We start from the raw sequence: 21,077 nt of genomic DNA, 5'->3' as shown, positions 1-21,077 counted from the left end.
AGAGACAGGGTGATCTTTATGTAACTGAATATTGATAGTGTGACAGCTGAGCATTCAGGTACAAAAACAACAGTACATTTCCACTGTTAAAGTGAACGCTCGGTGTTCTAACCCAGACTAATCTCCAGCTCCTCACAATCAACAACACTTCAAATGAGAAATGGGGCCAGGACTGTCGATGCTATAGCGACATCCACACAGGGGGGCCCATAGGGCTGTCAACGGTAGGGAAAACCATACAGGAGAACCAGGGCTGTCAATGCTAGGGACATCCACACAGGGGGGGGCTATAAAACCCCATTAAAGGAGTAATAAAGGGAAAAGTCAAGTTTAGCCCTGTTTTAAGGTTACTTATGATCATATACAATGGTTCAGATCAAAAAGTTGACAAAACTAGCACTTTTGAGAAAGTCTGATAATTGCTCTACCACCGTTTTGGTCATACAATGGATGTGGGTGGGCACAGTGAAAACACATTCAAAAAACATGTTCAACTCTCAATTTCAAAGACAAGAAACTCACCGAGGTGTTAGTATGACTTTCTGACATATAATTCGCCATAATGTAAGATTCAATTCATCTGGAAAGTAGTGGTAATCTGGTTAACCGGATTGGAGAACATTCAAATGCCTTACCGGTTACTACAAATAAAAAATAACTAACCTGTTTTTTTTTTTTGCAATTTAAATCATGTATAATAAAAAAAACACCGCTAACCAGCCTCTATAATTATATCTGTCGAGTCCGTTTCTATGGACGTAATGCAAGTGACAATGTGATCGCGTTCAGCCGTTCTTCTTCTTTCTTTATAATAATGCTGTTTTATTCCGTCTTGTCTTTTGTTTCATAGGAAGGCTCGCTAGGGAATAGGGACGAGTGAAGAAGTCTACAGCTTCATCTTACACTAAACCGAATATATTCATCTGATCCTGATTCCTGACAAAGGTTTATTGTTTTGTCATATCAAGAGTAGTTCGTTGTTGGTTTTGACAGAGCTCATATGCGTAAGGATAGGCGAGACGGGATCAAGTGCAGATTGTTTGACCGAGTTGGCCTATAAGCCTATAGTGTTTTATTTTAGAGATTGAATCAGACTTGTGTCCGTGATTTTTTCGAGCCGACAACTTCTGATATATGGGCTATAATTTTCTGAATGCACAATGCAGGCTCTGTGTCTCCGTGTTCATTTTTGTATCTGTAGCCTACAGCTTTGGTGCTACAGCAGCGCTTGTTTATTAAAGCGTGTTTCTCTTCATCGTGGTGTTTTTGTCACATTATTATCATTGATAGTAGGAATTTCTATAAGTGCATGCTTTTTGCAAAGCTGCCTGTATCAAAACCCAGGTAACGTTAGGCCTATTTTAGTCTCATTAATTAACGCAAATTGCTCAACGGGAATTATGGCTATATCAAAACGTTGACAAAGCTAGCATTTTCGAGAAAGTTGATAATTGCTCTACCACTGTTTTGGTCATACAATGCATGTGGATGGGCATGTTTAACTCTCGATTTCAAAGGCAAGAAGCTCACTGAGGGTGTAATTGGTGTCCGTTGGTGTTCTGACATCAAATTCGCCGCAAAGTATGAATCCTGTAGGGTTTTATTGATCATTTTATGAAATCCATTGACTTGTATTGAAGCGACCGTTGTAGATGTGTAGATCAATCCGCAGAGGGGATTCAGGAAGCGGAGCTACTTACGGTAGCTATTGTTATTGTTTATGTTGCTAGGCTACGTAATTTGCGGAGGTTTACACACGTATGTGCTGCGACTTAATAGTTCTATGCTAAATATTTAAAAAAGCCTTTCCAGATGAACTAGAATCTTACTTTATGACGAATTATGTCAGAACGCCAACTAACACCTAGGTGAGTTTCTTGTTTTTGAAATCGAGAGTTTAACATGTTTTTGAATGATTTTTCAAGATGACCATCCACATCCATTGTATGACCAAAACGGTGGTAGAGCAATTATCAACTTTCTCGAAAATGCTAGCTTTGTCAACGTTTTGATCTGAACCATTGTATATGATCATAAGTAACCTTAAAACAGGGCTAAACATGCATTTTCCCTTTACTACTCCTTTAACATACCCTACATTTATCTCTCTAACCTCAGGCTATCCATCTTACACCAGTCGGCCATTCGATATAGAAGCTAGAAGCGGTCAACGCCAACGTTGACTGAAAACACCCAAACTTAACCATGTAGGCCTAGGCTAATTATTGTGGATTGTTGAATGGCAGTGTATCGTTTCATCTTTATGCCTACATATCAACTCATTTCCATTATATGTGAATAAATTCCTGTTATTCTAAAAAATATCCAGTTTCTGTCCATTTCTGTTAAAGGCTAATAATTGCTGTCAAATGATCACTCCAGTTTATCACCGTATCCCACTACCATTTCAACTATGCACCGGAACCCAACCTATATCTGAACGATTGATTAATTATTACCAAGGATCGGTATTGGGATTGATCAAGGGCGAATGTGAAATAGCAGCCACGAACTCAGCGGGTTATCCGAGATGCGGTAGCAGGGGCCAAAGATCCTGCTGGCGGGGAGTGAAGCTTTTCAACTCGCCTGTCACTGGCTCCCTGGAGGAATTTAGCCTGGCTGCAATAACGTTATCGCAAACGGAATGAATAGGCTACCATATACTAGCAAACAAAACATGTTCAGCTATAAGTAACCTGTTAAAACTAAGATGCCTGGATACAAAATAATGTCTCCAATGGATATATTTGACAAAAACAGGTCAAGCCGATTTTCATTTCATTGCATTTCACATAAACGTGAACTTGTTCGTGGACGCGCGTAGGACAGAAAAGCACAACTGCGCAAGTACAAAAGTCACCAGAAATAGCCAAATGACTACAAATTTGCCAAGATGGCGGTTCAATAGGGCTTCACTTTCGATTTCGAATCCTGGGGGCCTGAGGCCAACGGACCTATGGTGTTTACAGGACGACTTCAGAGCGTGGTAAGCAAAAACCATGTAATTCCTGAACTTGAAATCCATGTATATCATACTTTTTAGAGTTTTTCGATTGTAGCCATAGCTAGCAATGAGCCAGGGTGCGCACGCCGACGTTATTGACACAGAACTCTGTACTGCACAAAACATAAATATTTTAACCTGTACTAGTCAGATACATGCCAGGGAAGCCAGGAATAGGGCTAAACATGAAATTCAGTGTCCTTATCCTTTAAAGCTCGAAACTTTGGTGCTGACTCCGACTCTGGTTGTCATAAAATCGGCACTGCGTTTTAAGAACCACACTCCCCACAATTCCCCACTCACTCGCTGAAATTATGGGAAAAAAATATAACCAACATGCGAGGAGCAGACTGGATGGGAAGATTGTAGCTACTTCAATGGACTTTCTGAAAGGATGGCTTCAATGCAGGTAAATACCAGTCTTCTTTCTTAAAAGATAAAATTAATAAATTAATTATTAATTCAATTAATTATTAATAATAAAATTATGTGCATGTAGATAAATTCGCAGGCCGAAGTGTTTGTTGTCTTCCTGATATTGTGAAACGCAAAACACGTCACTTCCGCTTCCGCCACAAGATTTCCCGCCAGTGTACTAGCCAGTACACTGAAATTCTCAAATAATAAATTCACAAGGTCTCATTCCACGGAAACAATTTTTGGGGTCTTGCTAAGGCCAATTCATGAACTAATAGCAAGTAAAGGTGACTATTTAACTATAAAAAAAGTTCTCATTGAGCTTTAAACATTTGTACTTAATAGAGTTTAGAAGAGACACTGCATAAATGTTGTCTTTCTAGCTGTAGTGAGTTATATTAAGACACGACAGAAATAAAACATTATTTTTACAGAAACCTCTTATTTCTTTATTCACACCACATTCTATTCCAACTATGTTAGAACTTAACATAAGCGTCAATCTGCTACTTTCCTATGCAAGTCTCTCATTCTTCTGTACAAGCTAGAAAAAGTCAACAACATCAGAAATCAGAGGGGGTTGCGGTGAGGGCCATTCTCAGTTTGTCGAGGGCTTCAAAGTCTCTCCTCGCCTCTCCTGCACTCCTCCTCCGTGACCAGTAGAGAAGAGTGCTGCAGTGGAGCAAGGCGTCTGACAGAGCTGGGAGGGCGTGGACACTGGCAGAAGCATTTACATCTATGACCGAGCAGAGGCAGCAGGTCAGACACAGTCCGGTGTAAACACGGTGTAAACAGAGGGATACTATACCGATTGGGCACAAGACAAACACAAACACAGCGCCATTCGACAAAAGTTCCATTGACAAGAAAATGTGTACCATTCTTAAATTTCAGCATCTCATAGAAACACAAAAAAGCCAACTTGGAGTAAACAAATCTAGTATATACACTGAGGTAAAACACATTGGTCTTGAGAGGAGGTATGTTCTTCTTTTGTTAACATTTTTTTCCAGCTTTTAATACATTTATTTATAAAGCAAGTGATGCAGATATTGGAACACAATCACATGCAGTTAGTCATTCTAGTGGAAAGAAAAATAGTCTACAATAACAGTGGAACATAGGCACCAAATAAAACCACATCAAGCTTCCATCTAACCTCTAACCTTTAAACCAACACAGCGGTTTAACAACATCCAGCCAATCACCAAGGAGAGACACCTCTGACCCTACGCCGGGCAGCCAGTAGGACCCAGTTATGACCCAAACCTCTCAAACAGCACCGCCTCTGGTCAGATACTCCACATCCACAATGCCTGCTCTGTCTGACCACTCCAGGCCACCGTCTCTTCAAGGTCTTAATTCACAGTGAGTGGATATTTAGCATTGAGAGAGAGAGGGAGAGAGAGACTGACCACTGAGGAGTGGTGGAGATAGAGCTCGATGACCAGGGATGTTGGTCGGAGAAATTTGCATAACATCAAGAGAGAGAGAGACCCGCGTTCCAAAGGCCACAGGTCAGGACCCCAGCCAATGACTAGACTACATTATGTAAATTGTGCTGTGGTGGGTTGGTTTGCTCTGTAAGAGATTACATTCAGGTCTGTGGCACTTTAAGAAGCAGTTGGCATAGCTGGTTATAACATTACGTTACATTATATATCCCTGTATTCAATCACAGCACACAAAGACCAACTTCAGCACCGTTTCATTAGAATTTTGTCTAGAATCCTCACACTGAATAAAACATGATGCTGTTCTCTCTCAAAGGGCTGCATATTGACATTTTGCTCCCATCAACACTTGCATACAAACTTAACAGACTGCAGTCTGTGTAGGGTTTGAGTCACAAAAGGGTTCAGGAAAACTAATCTACCTCTCTCTCTCACAACAGTGGTGGGCTGTCGTGGACATTGTGTGCAGTATAGTGTGTGGGCGGTCCCTGTGGCCATGAGATGCCTGCCTGTCACACTGAGAGACAAAGAGACACAGAGAGAGAGACACAGACAAAGAAACACACAGACAGAGAGAGACACAGACAGAGAGAGACACAGACAGAGAGAGACACAGACAGAGAGAGACACAGACAGAGAGAGACACAGACAGAGACACAGACATATAGAGACACATACAGAGAGAGGGAGAGACACACACACACACACACACACAGACAGAGATAGGTCAGAGAGGCACAGAGAGAGACACACACACACAGAGACAGAGAGAGACACAGACAGACAGAGGTCAGAGAGATGGAGTGAGTAAGAGAGATACCTGGATGTTAACAGTGAAAACAAAAGACTAGGTGGTTTTAAGACAGAATGAACAAGGCTGTTCTACTGGAGGCTGCCTGGAAACAGAAGGACCTGTTGTTGTGGTTTTGTAGCCAAGCCCACCTGCCCCCCCCCCCACAGACAGAGACAGACAGACAGAGAGAGAGGGGACAGGCAGACAGACAAACTCTCCCATATGTACTCCAAGATCCAGCACCTAGCCTACTAAGGTTGGATGTGCGCACAGCTCTTTTGCCTTTTAGACTGCCATACTGTCACATTGATCAACTTACTTAAACTTAGTGGTTCATAGAAGGTGACTGATTGCTGAACGTCAGGTTTCTCATTCTAGGGGCTTTGTCCATATTCTTTAATCAGCTCACTGATCCCCATGTTTGATTCTGGTTTCATAATCCTCATTTCCTACAGATGAGGTTCCCCTTGGTAGTGTTCTACTGGGTGATGTTCTACTGGGTGGTGTTCTACTGGGTGGTGTTCTACTGGGTGATGTTCTACTGGGTGATGTTCTACTGGGTGGTGTTCTACTGGGTGGTGTTCTACTGGGTGGTGTTCTACTGGGTGGTGTTTTCCAGATGAACACAGTGACATAAGGCCTCTTCCCCAGATCACATCAAACATTAAGTGCTGTTATTAAGGTCAGGCCTGAGGCAGGTTCAGCTCTGTGGTAATATGGTCAAACCTTGCCAACACATACAAAACATAGAAAAGGTTAATTCTGGCGCAACAATTACTATTTTTTCTCCTTTACATAGAACGACCCTACCTCATTATAGCAACAATCATGTAGAATCTGACTTAATACAAAAACAATCCCACTAGTTCCATTGGTCCCTTAGGGCTGGCGAAGCTGACACGACAAGCTTGGTTTGTATGATCATAGAGTTTCTCTTTTCTTAATGTACATTCTAAAAGTAGAAAAAAGATGCCACAAAAAACGTTGGAAAAACCTATGGCTTAGTAAATATCCATTTGCTATGTTTATGTAAATGAATGTACTTCACCATGATTTTTCAGTGTCTTGTCAGACGGCAGCAGAACCCGACCCAGGAGCTGCCCAGAACCAACCAGATGATTCAGACAATCCAGTGATGCTTGATTTCGAGTGTGATCTTATTTCTTGACAAAAGCCACCTTTGCAGTGTTGACCTTGTCACCAGTATTTTGGCCCACAAAGGCCACCGTACTTCTGGTGTTCAGTTTCTAGAGTCATTGAGCGTGCTCTGTTACTGTGGAGACAGAAGACAGAGACGACTCGTTTCCGTAACGTTGAGGTGTTGGTGGTGGTGGCGAGGCGTGGTTGTCATGGCACCAGTGTGTCGGCTGTGTGGCGTGGTGAGTCCTAGATGTGTGCAGAACACACACTAACACACACACACACTAACACACACACACAGACTATACACATGCAAACACCATGCTCTTTCTCTCTCACTCACGCTAACACACATGCACACACGCACACACAGTCTAGGCCCACAGCAGCCAACATGAGAGGGGTACAGGTTTAAAGCAGTGGCACTTTCTGGTAACACCTGGCTCTGAAGGCATGGTGGTGGTGGTTTGTTGGTTTGATGTTGTTGTTGTTGATACAGTAGCAGAGAGCAGGGTATATAAAATAGATACATTTATCTATATTGCATATTCACAGCATGTTCGCTGACTGAATGAGGTCGTGTCCAGTTTGTTTGCAAATTAAAACAAAACAAAAAAACATCTAAACAAATAAATTAAAGTGACCTGTGGAACCCCTGCTGTACCCCGGGGTCAAGAGATACACAACAACAAGGTGTAAAATGTTCCAGAGGGAATCAAGTCAGGTACCTCTCCGAGACCAAACACCAACGTCCTGGACTGAGGAGACCACTCCTCCTGACTGGACGTCCGGGGGACAACCTGCAAGTCCAAGGTCCCGAGGTGGTCACCTGAACGCAATAACAAGACCTGCAGTCATGATCCTTCGGGTGTCTGTGGGAGATGTGTGTGTATGTGTGTGTGTGTGTGTGTGTGTGCGCGCGTGCGCGTGTGTATGTCTGTGATTGTGTGTGTGTGCGCGCGCGCGCGTGTGTGTATGTCTGCGATTGTGTGTGTGCGCGCGTGTGTGTGTGTGTGTACTGTACATTTCTTTTCAGGACTTCGCAGAACAACATTGGCTGATGTGTCAACACTAGGGCAGGACCATTTCTGTCTGGGACCACCCTGATAGGTCCTTCAGAAGGACAGGAAATGGGGGAGTCGAGGCCTCGAATAGCCTCAGTTCACGTATCCTTCCGCCGCCTGGGCGCAGCACGACGCGTATCCCTCCACCCAGGGGTCTCCAGCGGACAGATAGAGGGATGGAGGAGAAGAAATGAGATGAAGGAAACTTCCCCTCCATCACAGGGGGGGAATAATCACTGTGACGATGGGCTTGATAATAATAATAATCATGACAATAATAATGATGATGACGAGCAACAGGAGGCGCGGGCTGGGCAGGAGGTGGGGTAACATCTTGATGCCCTCCTGTTGGCTGAGCTGGGAGTGGGAGGGGTGGGGTAACATCTTGATGCCCTCCTGTTGGCTGAACTGGGAGTGGGAGGGGCGGGGTTACATCTTGATGCCCTCCTGTTGGCTGAGCTGGGAGAGCGATTTCTTAATCCGTAGCGCCGTAAGCCGGGCGGCGCCGTTGGCGTACCAGCACTCCCTCATGATCTTCGCCATCACACGCAGAGCCTGAAACACCAGCACAGTGTAAGACGACAGACACACACATACACACACAAGCACACACACAAGCACATACACCAAACATACATACACACACACATGCACATACACGCACATACAGTACACACACATAAACCCACACACACACTATGCACACACACACACTATGCACACACGCACATACACACACGCACGCACACATGCACATACAAACACACATACACACGCTCGCGCTCTGCAGGCATCCCTCTGATATGATAGGGGACTGGGCCAGGCTCCTCAGCCAACTCCTCTTCAGAACAAACTGATTTATTTTTTAACAGTTACACACTTTCAGACCCCTGGAGGCTTACAGGGTTACCCCCTTCCTCCCCCAGGGAGCACGCTGGGTTTTATGGTGAGTGGAGCTAGAATAGACTAGAGGTTCATGTACTGTTACTGTACCGACAAACACCCACTCAGACGCATCTGCTTTCAGTGTCAATACTCTCCATGTCTGAGAAACTAAACTGAAACCTTTACTTATTCAATTCATTACTTTTTCAATGTCGCCCTGGTGATAAAAATAAGAAAATAAGAAATAAAAAACACAGAATAGGGACATGGTAGAACAAAACACACCAGCTCAGTGGCCTTATGAGTGTCCGGCCTGAGATTGGGAGGTTGGGGGTTCGATCACCGGCCGAGTCATTATAAAGACTAAAAAATGGTACACAATGATTCCCTGTTTGGCACTCATCGTCAGTTGGATTGGGGGCAATACTAGCTCTCTGTTCTATACTAGCGCCATGTTCCAAGAAAAAAAACTAGAAACTAGAAATGGTGCTCGGAAAGCACAGACCTCCACCCATGAAGGCATTCTGTGGTTCTGTGTGCACATGCCTGTGGGCAGGACGTTTGGTATTGCTGCATTCGTTAGGTCAAGAGTTTTGTGCCATTCCAAACACCGTGTCTCTGTCACCTTTCCATGTTGAGATGTGGCCGTTTTAATGACCAAAAACCACTAGTGCAATCACAAATGCACGCTCAGAGACTCTATCCTATAGGGATGAACAAGGTGCGAGTACTATTCTGCCACATTCTTTATTCAATGATTTTGTTCAGTCTTCGGGGACGAACATACTCTCCCTCAGAAAAGAACTAGAACACTGAAAGAATTCCATTACACTCTCAGAATATTGGAGAGAAAAACGCATCCCTCGGGGCTTATAGTGGCCCATCATCAACAAAACTCCGTCCTTCGGATCGGATGACAAACCTTTCATGCAGAAATGGGAACAGATCCTAAACAATTGCTCCCTCGATTTCATGCTCCTAACAACAGGAAAAACAAAGTCTGAGAAAGAAAAAGAAAGCATGAATGTCGAACGGATGGAGAAAGAAATCAAAGACAAGGTGGATACCGAGACCTTTAACGACATAACAACTAAAATCTCAGAATCCATGATATCTTCGTTAAGGGCCTACAATCCTACAAGATGAAGAAGTACGAACACGACACCAAAGACTATGCAGATGGCACGCGGCCTGTCCCAGAGAAGACGCATGCTTCTCTACAGCCAGTGAGAGGGAATCCTCGGATGACGTCAGTGATGCAGATGCACGGAAAGGAATCCCCGAGCCTTTTTTGGCCAACGCCCACGCTCACCAAAGAAGACGCGGAGGGGCACGAGAGGAAGGAGGAGACCATACGCAGATCCCAACGCAAGAAGAGATCAACATCTCTGGTCTGGACCTCACCGAAGCTGAAACAGCTGTTCTTAGCAAAGGCCTATCCTTCTCCCCTACGAACTCCATTCAACATCAAGGTAGACTCATTTAAGTTTTTCAGACTGCATCACCTCAAACATTTCTACTCCAGACCCAGTGCTTTGAATAACAGCGATACGGTATGTAGAAACTATGACTCTAACCCAACTAATGCCCCTAGAGAAGCTACCCCCTTTAGAAAGAAGTCAAGCTTCCTACCCTCCTCCAATCTCAATCCTACCATCATCACTTTTAGCCAACTAGAGGGAAATTACCTGGCTAAAACTGGGCAACTAGCCAAGCCAGACACTAGGAATATGACCAAAAGTGAACTAGAAGCCCTGCAACACCTGGAAACGATCATCCGCCCAGCGGACAAAGGGGGCGCAATAGTAGTGATGAACTTGGAGATGTATGACTAGCATTAAACGTCAACTAATGGACAGAACCAATTACAGCCCTTTAGCCTTCTACCCCACTTCCAGCATCAAAGCTGAGATTGACAATTACATCAACATATCCCATGAAAGAGGTTGGATTACTGAAAAAGAAAAACTGTTTCTATTGAGAGATCACCCTGTTTGTCCAGTTTTCTAAGGTCCACAAATCTTTCACTGACCCTCCTCTCCGTCCCATAGTGTCCAGCATTGGAAGTCTGACCTAACTACTGTCGAAATTTGTTGACTATTTTTTGAGAACACATGTACATAACCTCCCCTCATATTTAGGTGATACCACCGAGGTCTTGAACATAATTAAACTGCAAATATGAAAAAGATGACATTTTGGTTTCCCTTGATGTACAGAGTCTGTATATATGTATCCCACATGAGCTACAAGCCCTCTGTCATTGAGAGACGTCCAGAAAACATCCTACCTCCCTCACGTTTTCTAATCAATTAGCTGAGATTATTCTATCCAAACGTCTTTAAATACTCCGGGACTTACTACAAACAATCTCAAGGTACAGGTATGGGCAGCGCTTTTGCTCCCTCCTACGCATGTCTAGTTATGGGTTTCTGGGAAGAAAGATTAATTTATAACCCCAGCAAAAATCCTTTCCACACCAAAATAGGCCTGTGGCGCAGATATATTGATGACATCTTACTTATATGGAAAGGTTCTGCAGATGACTTCCAATATGTGAACAGCACCACCAAGTATTTGTCCTTTACGATGGAACATAACACGGAAAAGATACGCTTCTTAGACCTAACCATTTACAAGGACAAGGAAGGCGTTTTGGCAACGACTATCTATCGCAACCCCCTGAGTAGGAACACACTACTCAGAGCAGACAGTAACCACTCCAAACATATTAAACGCAATATTCCAGTAGGCCAATTTCTGCGCCTAAGAAGGAACTGTAGCTCTATTTCAGAATTTACATCTAAAGCTACAGAACTGGCTAACCGCTTCCAAGCCAGAGGATATGCGCAACTAGACATTGACAAAGCCCACAACATTGTAGCTTTATGCACAGACAGACTTTCCCTACTAACCAAGAAGCCCAAACAACAGCAGCCTTCCCGACTCTGTTTTTCCACACAGTACACGCCGGTGGCAGGGAAGATAAAACAGGCTGTCCTAAAACATTGGCATGTCCTCCAGAGTGATCCACAACTAAAGGAATTCTGCTCCGAACCTCCTCTCTTTTCCATTAGACGCTCCCGCAGTTTAAGAGATCACCTTGTCCATTCAGACATGAGAACCCCCTCCCCTCAGCACCTTCACGCGCTGTATTACGCGCTCCCAACCGCCCTTACCCCCTGCCGGGTCCAGCCTGATAAAGGCACAGCACATTCAGTTACTTGTTTACCAAATACAGCAAGCTCTAACTGATATGTACTGGGTCCAGGCTACAAGGCTAATGGCACTCATGACCCCTTCCAGGACAAGCCAGGACCCAACGTGATGGTATCTTCCTCAATTCCTGTCTTGATAGGTAAAAGAAAAACAATGGTGAATCTGCTAAGTAACAGGAAACACTCAACCGGCTCTACAAATGTATCAAATTTAGTATCTATTCCTCGTCAGCCACAAACTATCACAGAGAAATGTGCAGATAATACCCTCAGCACACTAAACTTAGCTTTATTAAATGTCAGATCTTTAACAGGAAAGACATTTTTAATCAATGATTTTATCACCAACCACAATCTTGATTTTATGTTTTTAACTGAAACTTGGCTAGACCAAGGTAACAGTGCAGCTGTTCTTATTGAGTCAACTCCTCCCAACTTCAGCTTTATGAGCGAGGCTAGAGTGCATAAGAAAGGAGGTGGAGTAGCCATCTTGTTTAATGACTCCCTCCAATGTAAGCAGATGTGTTATGGAAATTTTGGTTCCTTTGAATATGTGGCTCTTCAGTTGAATTCCTCTTCTCGAGCCATATTTCTAAACATCTACAGGCCACCCAAATACTGTCCAAACTTCTTTGATGACTTTGCTGAACTGTTGTCTACTGTCTGCATTGACTTTGACTGTGTGGTTATTGTTGGTGATTTTAACATCCATGTTGACAACCCTCAGGGCAGAGGGACTAAAGAGCTAGGTTGTGTCCTTGATAACTATGGACTGACTCAGCATGTGACGGAGCCCACACACAACAAGGGGCACACTCTGGACTTAATCATCACCAAAGGTCTGAATATTTCTAAGGTTCAGGTGTCTGATGTTGCGCTCTCTGATCATTCCTGTGTTTTCTTTGAGAGTACTATCTCCATGCACACAAATTCTCAATCAGAGGTTATCTCAAAACGGCACATCACTGAAAACACCAGTGAGATATTTACTCAGGCTTTCTCGTCCACACCTGCCCTCTATATGGCCTCAGTCAACGAGCTTGTAGATAATTTCAATGTTAAAATTACAAACATTATTGACGCCGTTGCACCCACTAAGGTGAAGGTGGTCTCTGGTAAGAGAAGATCTCCATGGAGAAACGCCATGCTGGTCAGAATAGAAAAGAGAGAGTGTCGAAAATCTGAACGCAGATGGCGAAAAACAAATCTCCATGTTCATTATGACATCTATAAAGAGAGACTTCGCATTTATAATATGGAGCTGAGAAATGCACGGCAGACCTTCTTTTCTGACATCATCACCAAAAACCATAACAATGCGCGTGCTTTGTTTGCCACTGTTGATAGGCTGACAAACCCTCCTGTGTCAGTAGCCTCTGAACTTCTATCCACCAAGGCCTGCAATGAATTTGCCTCATTCTTCACTGACAAAATTCAGAAAATTAGACAAGCAGTTAGTGCCTCCATTCCAGGTACAGGACATGTGTCTTGTCTGTGTCACAGTGTCCACTTAAAATCAATACCATGACACAATTTAATCCGATCAACCATAAAACCCTGGGGGACACTATACAATATCTGAAATCCTCCACCTGTTGCCTTGATGTTCTACCTACAGACTTCTTCAAAACTGTATCCAACTGCATGGCCTCTGATTTACTACAAATTGTAAACACATCTCTTCTTTCAGGTGTGTTCCCACATACCCTGAAAACTGCAGTCATCAAGCCACTCTTAAAAAAGAATAATCTAGACAGCTCACAAATGAACAATTATAGGCCCATATCAAACCTCCCATTTCTAAGCAAAATAATTGAAAAGGTTGTTTTCCAACAACTGAATAACTTCCTGGCACTAAGTAATGGCTTTGATGTCTTCCAGTCAGGATTTCGACCACACCACAGCACCGAGACTGCTCTAATTAAGGTATTTAATGACATCCATTTAAACACAGATAATGGCAAAATCTCAGTCTTAGTATTACTGGATCTCAGCGCTGCGTTCGACACGGTAGACCACAACATACTACTAGGCCGACTGGAAAATTGGTTGGGAATTTCTGGTACAGTGTTAGATTGGTTTGAATCCTACTTAAAGGACAGGGATTATTTTGTGTCTATAGGCAATTACAAATCTGAGCTGACAAAAATGACCTGTGGAGTTCCCCAAGGCTCCATCCTGGGGCCTCTTCTGTTCAACATTTACATGCTCCCACTAACTGAAATTATGGAAAACAACAAAATATGTTACCATAGCTATGCAGATGACACACAAATGTATATCACTATATCACCAGGAGATTATAATCCCATACAAGCGCTGAGTAAGTGCATTGAACAAATCAATGATTGGATGTGCCAGAACTTTCTCCAACTAAACAAAAATAAAACTGAAGTAATTGTCTTTGGAGCCAAAGAAGAACGATTAAAAGTCAGTGCTCAACTTCAATCAGTAATGCTAAAAACCACAAACGAAGCCAGAAATCTTGGTGTAGTCATGGACTCAGACCTGAATTTCAACAGCCACATTAAGTCAATTACAAAGTCAGCCTACTATCACCTAAAGAATATATCAAGGATCAAAGGATTTATGTCCCAGAAGGATTTGGAAAAACTTGTCCATGCGTTTATCTTCAGTAGACTCGACTACTGTAACGGCATGTATACAGGTCTCTCTAAAAAATCGATCAGACAGCTGCAGCTGATTCAGAACGCTGCTGCTCGAGTCCTCACTAAGACTAAGAAAGTGGAGCATATCACACCAGTACTAAGGTCTTTACACTGGCTTCCTGTCTGTCAAAGAATTGACTTTAAAATACTGCTGTTGGTTTATAAAGCACTGAATGGTCTAGGGCCAAAATATATTTCTGATCTGCTCATATGCTATGAACCATCCAGACCCCTCAGGTCGTCTGGCACAGGTCTGCTTTCTGTCCCCAGAGTTAAAACAAAACATGGAGAAGCAGCATTCAGTTTTTATGCTCCACATATCTGGAACAAACTTCCAGAAAACTGCAGGTCTGCTGCAACTCTTGGTTCTTTTAAAACAAGCCTGAAGACTTTTCTTTTTGCCACTGCTTTCTAAGAGGAGCTATGTTTATCAGTATACTGCACTGTAACTTTTATTCCTGTATTCTATTTGTCCTGCTTTTTGTTTAAATGTCTATAATGACTTGCTTTTTGTTTTAATGCTTTTAATTTGTCCTGCCTTTTGTTTTAAATGTCTTTAATGTCTTGCTTTTTGTTTTAATGCTTTTAATGTCTCATGTAAAGCACCTTGAATTGCCCTGTGGCTGAAATGTGCTATATAAATAAACTTGCCTTGCCTTGCCTTGCCTCCCCTACAACCTGGCTGTCTAACCCTCCTCAAGGCTTCTATAGGTGCGGCCACCGCGCACAGTGCTCAAACTCCTCCACCACCACTAAATATTTCACCCACCTCCGCACAGGAAATAAATTCAAAATATCTATCTTTATTAATTGCAACAGTGCACGGTCTAGCATATAGGTCAAACAAAACGACCGATAAAATCGGAATATCTGAACATAAAGTTATACGCACACAAAACCCAGAATACGCCATGGCACGTCACTACATGCAAGCCAATCACGGCTCCCCAGCTTCTTTAAAGTTCTGGGACATTGAAAAAATACCCATACCTCCGAGGGGTGGCGACATCATTAAAAAACGACTATGCAGGGAAGTCTACTGGATCCACAAATTGGAGACACTAGAGCCCCTCGGCCTTATCGAGGAACTCAGCCTGTCCTGTTTCCTATAGCTTCCTATAGAAATGGCTCTATTTCCCCCCCTACTATACAGTAGGTCTGTGTATTATGATGCAATGTATTCTTTTACTTTCTGTATTAGATTGTGTACTGTTTATATAATGTATGTATCCTAGAATCAATGGGTTTTTCTAAACAATGCATGGATCAAAAAAGACAACTTTTCTGGAATGTTATGCCAGAAAGATATTTATTGAATATTTCAGACAGCCTGTTTATTGGTAGAATTCACCCAGGTATGGTGCACTCCCCTTTTCACTCACCGGTCAGGTGACCAGAAAACTCTATATATAGTGCCACCCTCACCTGTGGTGTTCAGGACCTAATGAAGATGTACTGACATCGAAATGTTATCAACCTTATACTGCACCTAAATAAAAGGCTCTAATAGCCGAGTGCTCCAGCGACTCCTCTCCCTACTTGAGAGAGAGAGCCGGGATTAGAGAGAGAGAGGAAGGAGAGAGAGCCGGGGTTAGAGAGTTAGAGAGAGAGGAAGGAGAGAGAGCCTGGGTTAAAAACCAGCTCTGTGGCCTAGTGGTTTAGATGAGGAGATCTAAACACTGCCTGCCATCTATTGTAATGGAGAATGTAGGATCACTAAGATTGTAATGGGGAATGTAGGATCACTAAGCAGCAAGATGGATGAACTCTCAGCTCTAGCGAGCAGCCAACGCGAGTACAGGGAGAGCAGCCTGGTTTGTTTCATGGAGACTTGGTTACATGGAAACGTACCGGACTGCACAGAGGTTCATGCTAGTGGCAGCGGACACAGGACCAGAGAGCGGTAAGAAGTCCGGGTGAAGGCTAGCCGTCTTTGTCAACGAGAGATGGTGGAACGCCGGACACATAACTGAAAGAGAGCATCTGCACTCCTGACATTGAGCTACTAGCGATAGGACTGAGACCATACTATCTCCCTGGCGAAACAGAACGCAGACGAGAGTGCTACCGTTACAATGGTGCAGTGACCCGGATGTCCAATGGTGTGGAGTGAGTTTAGGGGGGTGAGTGTAACCGACAGGACTACAACCCACCTGTGCTGTGACACCAGGAATCTGCTGTCTACGTGACACAAAAAGGCTGTGTATGTAGTAGGGCTGACCTTAGCCCTGATCCAGGGTGGTAAAATATTCAGGGCTATACCACGGTATACCGCCCTGCAAGGGACCATTCATTGCGCCATAGACTTTAGTCACTCTACAGTACCGCATCTACAGACAATATTATTTCATTACTCATCGAAGTGAAGACATTTTTCTAAAGAGGAAAGCCATTTCTTTGAGGTGGCAACAGTTTTATATAAAAAGCACCTTATTTGCACTTAAATAGCACATATCCACCAATATCCACTAGCCTGGCCTCACAACCCTGATCATGTGATCTCTCTCCACGGTAGAGAAACAGCCTGTGAGATCACGTAAGAGAATGGCTGTTGTTGTCTTTTAATTGTGTTGAAATGTTAGGATCTGTGTTGTTGTCTTTTAACTGTGTTCAAATGTTAGGATCTGTGTTGCTGTATTTTAACTGTGTTGACATGTTGGGATCTGTACTGCTGTCTTTTGTGTTGTTTTTTATTCCTTTCCCCCCCCCCCCTTCCCTCCAGAGGTTTTATCCCATCCCCAGGCTGCTATTGTAAATAATAATAATTGGTTGTTAACAGCTTGCCTGGTTAAATAAATAAATAAATATATACATACATACAGCAGTTACCATGGAGATGGCATAATGTCAGCAGTGTCTGACTGAAATGTTCATCTAGACATGGCGTACAATACCGAAAATTAGCCTTAACAGCACACAGACAGTTTGAAGCCGTTTTTTCAGCAAATTAGAATGTCTGTTCTGAAACAGCCTTCCCCCTTCTGTTTACACAGCAGAGAGATGTTCTAGAACTACAAGTATTCCAACATGACTACACCATGTGTGTGAACCCGGCTTTGTAGGGTCATTCCTAGAGCAGGCAGTGATGAAGTAGCAGTCGTGATCCACCTGGGTTAGGTTAGGTCTGTTCAGACGCGAGGTTAAGCAGCTACCAACAGCTACCATTTCCAACATGCAGGTCTGGTGACATTCTGGATGTCCAGTTCTGGAGGTCCGGTGAGGAGTTCTCTGAAGAAGTTGTAAATGAGCTGGTTCGAGGCCCAGCCCACCGACAGCTCTCCTCACTCTCTCTCACACATCTGATCAGGAAGGCGTAGGAGTACGTCTCGACAGCCTGGAGGAGGTGGCGGAGAGAAGGATGAGGTCCAAAATATGCAACATCCTGGGGAACCCATCCCATCCCCTGCATGAGGAGGTGTACAGCCTGAAAAGCTCTTTCAGGCCGCCTCGTCCTGCCGAGGTGTTCAAAGAAGCGTTTCAAACGCTCCTTCATTCCTGCTGCCATTCGGCTGTATAACACCGCCTGACTCCTCCAGCATGCATGGAGGTCTCTGAGGCCCACGATGGCCACTCTATAGGACTAATGAACTCATGCACTGGATAGCACTTACTGTACTAACTTTTTAATATACTGTGTGAGTAGCAGTATTTTGTTAGTTATTTGTATATTGTGTCTTCCCTATTTATCCCCTATTTATTATGTATTATTATTCTGCATATTTCATTAATCTTACTCTCTTAATCTGCTGTGAAACAGAAATTTCCCCCACAACGATAAATAAAGAGCTATCTATCCACACACACACACACACACACACACACACACACACACACACACACACACACACACACACACACACACACACACACACACACAGAACAGCACAGTCCTGTGTGTAACCACACGGCTGGGAGTGTGATTGTAAACAGTTTGTCTGAGGTGAGTCAATGTCTCTGAAAACCAGAGCAGAGCTGCTCACAATCACCTGCTAGGCTGTGTGTGTGTACAGTACTTCTTACACACGCCCGCATGCACACACAAGCGCGCGCACACACAGACAAATCCAGATTGCTTTCAGACAGACAATAAAAATAAAATCAGAATGATCCGGATTTTGCAATCCTCTTTTTTGCTATCCCGGATCAAATTGATCTTGTAGATTTGGTCCTGGTTTTTCAAAGAATTTTCAGATAGGATCATTCTGATCCAGATACCACAAGATCAGGATTACAGAATCTAGATTTGAGGGCTTTGGATAGGCTGACTACCGGGATCATCCCACTTGTATTTTGACCCCTCACCGATTTATTTTTATTTTGCTATTCTTCACGTTGCCTTCAGCACGAGATTATGTTTTAGTCACTTGTTTTAGACAATAGATGCAATTGTGAATTCACTATAAAAGCAATTCAAAGTTGCTTTCAATATAAGTGTCAGCTAAATGACCAATGAAATGCCTATGTTGTTCAAAGTAGTACACAACATTTCATTGGCACAGATGTGAAAATGTAAGTCAGTTTCCATAACGATTCATATCCATCTAGCTGCATTATTGTACACAATATATATAAAGCCAGAATTGCATGATTTGAGCTGGTCATACCCATCAGTCTGTTCTAACTATTGCTTTTAAGTAATTTGGTTTTATCCTCTGTGAAGCACTTGTCATGTATTATTCTCACTGAAAAAAGTCAAACAGAAAGCTTTTGTCACCACACAACTGTTTTTATTGATCAAGCAAAGTAGTGGTTCACTATAGCTTCTCTCATTGACCGTCCATTTGGTCCATCTGGCTGCAGTCCTGGCAGATCAGGGACATCTTAGGGCTGTGAATGATCACCTCTTTCACCTCCGAGAGGTACCTTGCGCTCCTCAGAAATGTTGTGTAGAACAATGCAGGCCAGAATGATGTTGCATGCTCTCTCTGGGGCAACACATAGACGGTTCAAACATGCAAAGCGCCTTTTCAACACCCCATTTAGACGCTAAATTGCGCTTCTTGTTCTTCCATGGGCACAGTTGAATCTCTCCTCTGCTGCATTTTTTGCCACGGCAAAAGGTGTCATGAGCCATGGCAAGAGTGAGTATGCACTGTTACCCAATACGATGCCATCAGGGGGATCTTGTTGGAGGATCCGGTAGATTTGGCTCTCCCTCAAGATTCTTGCGTCATGGACTGACCCTGGCCATTTCACCACACAGTTGGTTATGATAAGGTCTGCATTCCCCACAAGTTGCACATTGATGCTGTGGCGTCCTTTCCTGTTCACAAACTCCCATTCCTTCTCACAGGGTGCTTGGATGTGGACATGAGTGCAGTCTATCACACCAATAGTATTTGGCATTCTCCCTGTTTCGTAGAACTTGAGCTTGACCTGCTTGATTTCTTCTGGATTTGTTGGAAATTTGACAAATTGGTTGAGAAAGCTAGCCAACGCAGAAGACACTCTGTGTATTACAGAGCCAACAGTGGATTTCTGGACACACACACCATCTCCAATGAGGTACAATGATCCACATACGTAGAACCGCAAAGCAATGAGTACCTGGGGGGAGGTAGGAAACATACGATTTTACTTAATCTTGCTCCTTTTCGACATGGCTGTGTAACTGTGTTAAGTTGATGAATAATTACTCTGTCTATTGATGGAATGTACACATCCATGCACGAAATAAACAATGAAATGAAAATGAAATGAAATACCTCTTCCTCCACAGTCAATGCATAACTTATTTTAGTAGTGTGTTCCAGTTGTGGTGGAAGAAGACTGACAATGAATGCAATGTCAGCTGCACCAAATCTGAATCTTGCATACAATTCAGCACCTAATTTCAGGTTCAAACCTGGTTTATCCGTACCACGAAGGTGAATCACTTTTCACCGTGCTATATCGCCATGGCAATTTATGCTGCTGATCAACCTGCTTCGGGGCAGGTAAGGCTCCAGATTATGGAACAAAACATATGAAGCACTGCTTGCTGACTGGTCAATTCACTTGGAAAATGGCATATGGATGTTAAGATCCCATATGGAACTTCAGTGTGCAAATTAAAAAATAATCTCAGTGTGCGAATAGTGAGAGGTTCTTTTACAGACCAACAAACCCCTCGTGGGCTTTTTCTGATATCATATGAAAGATTGTGGAATGGCTTTGTCAGCTGCTTGAGCCATAGTTTGCCAGCGTGCGTTTAGTCCCACAGACTGTAAGCTATGCACTTGCATTTTATAGGGTACAGTTTCATGTAGGCTATGCTGTGGCTGAAGTAAATTTTTTATTCAATGTTCAAGTATTGTTGATTTATTAGACTAGCTTCCCGTCCCTAGGAACAAAGAGAAATAGCATACATTGAAGTTGAATTGTTAAAGCACCCATGCCCGGCCAAGATATAACATACTGAAATACCTTATTTTCGTACGCTAGCCTACTTCTC

At 43.3% G+C, this 21,077-nt stretch overlaps 1 protein-coding gene and 1 pseudogene across 4 annotated transcripts in view; both read right to left on the bottom strand.

Moving 5' to 3' along the window:
- Positions 1-21,077, bottom strand: part of tgfbr1b (transforming growth factor, beta receptor 1 b) — a 101,516-nt gene that overhangs the window by 1,507 nt on the left and 78,932 nt on the right. For 2 of the 3 annotated variants that reach the window (XM_084443245.1, XM_084443246.1), the window contains exon 9: positions 3,931-8,427. The exons of the other annotated variant lie outside the window; for it this stretch is intronic. In XM_084443245.1, coding sequence (XP_084299371.1) covers positions 8,302-8,427 — 126 coding nt within the window. In that variant the 3' untranslated portion in view covers positions 3,931-8,301. Of the gene's footprint in view, positions 1-3,930; positions 8,428-21,077 lie in introns of those variants that run through there. 3 annotated transcript variants of the gene reach the window in all.
- LOC311313346 (putative nuclease HARBI1) lies at positions 19,466-20,212 on the bottom strand (annotated as a pseudogene). Its single transcript has one exon. The product of its transcript is annotated as a putative nuclease HARBI1 (transcript).

Source organism: Borostomias antarcticus (genome assembly GCF_949987555.1).
Source record: "Borostomias antarcticus genome assembly, chromosome: 9".
Classification (NCBI taxonomy): Eukaryota; Metazoa; Chordata; class Actinopteri; order Stomiiformes; family Stomiidae; genus Borostomias; species Borostomias antarcticus.
This window is presented reverse-complemented; position numbering and strand designations above follow the sequence as displayed.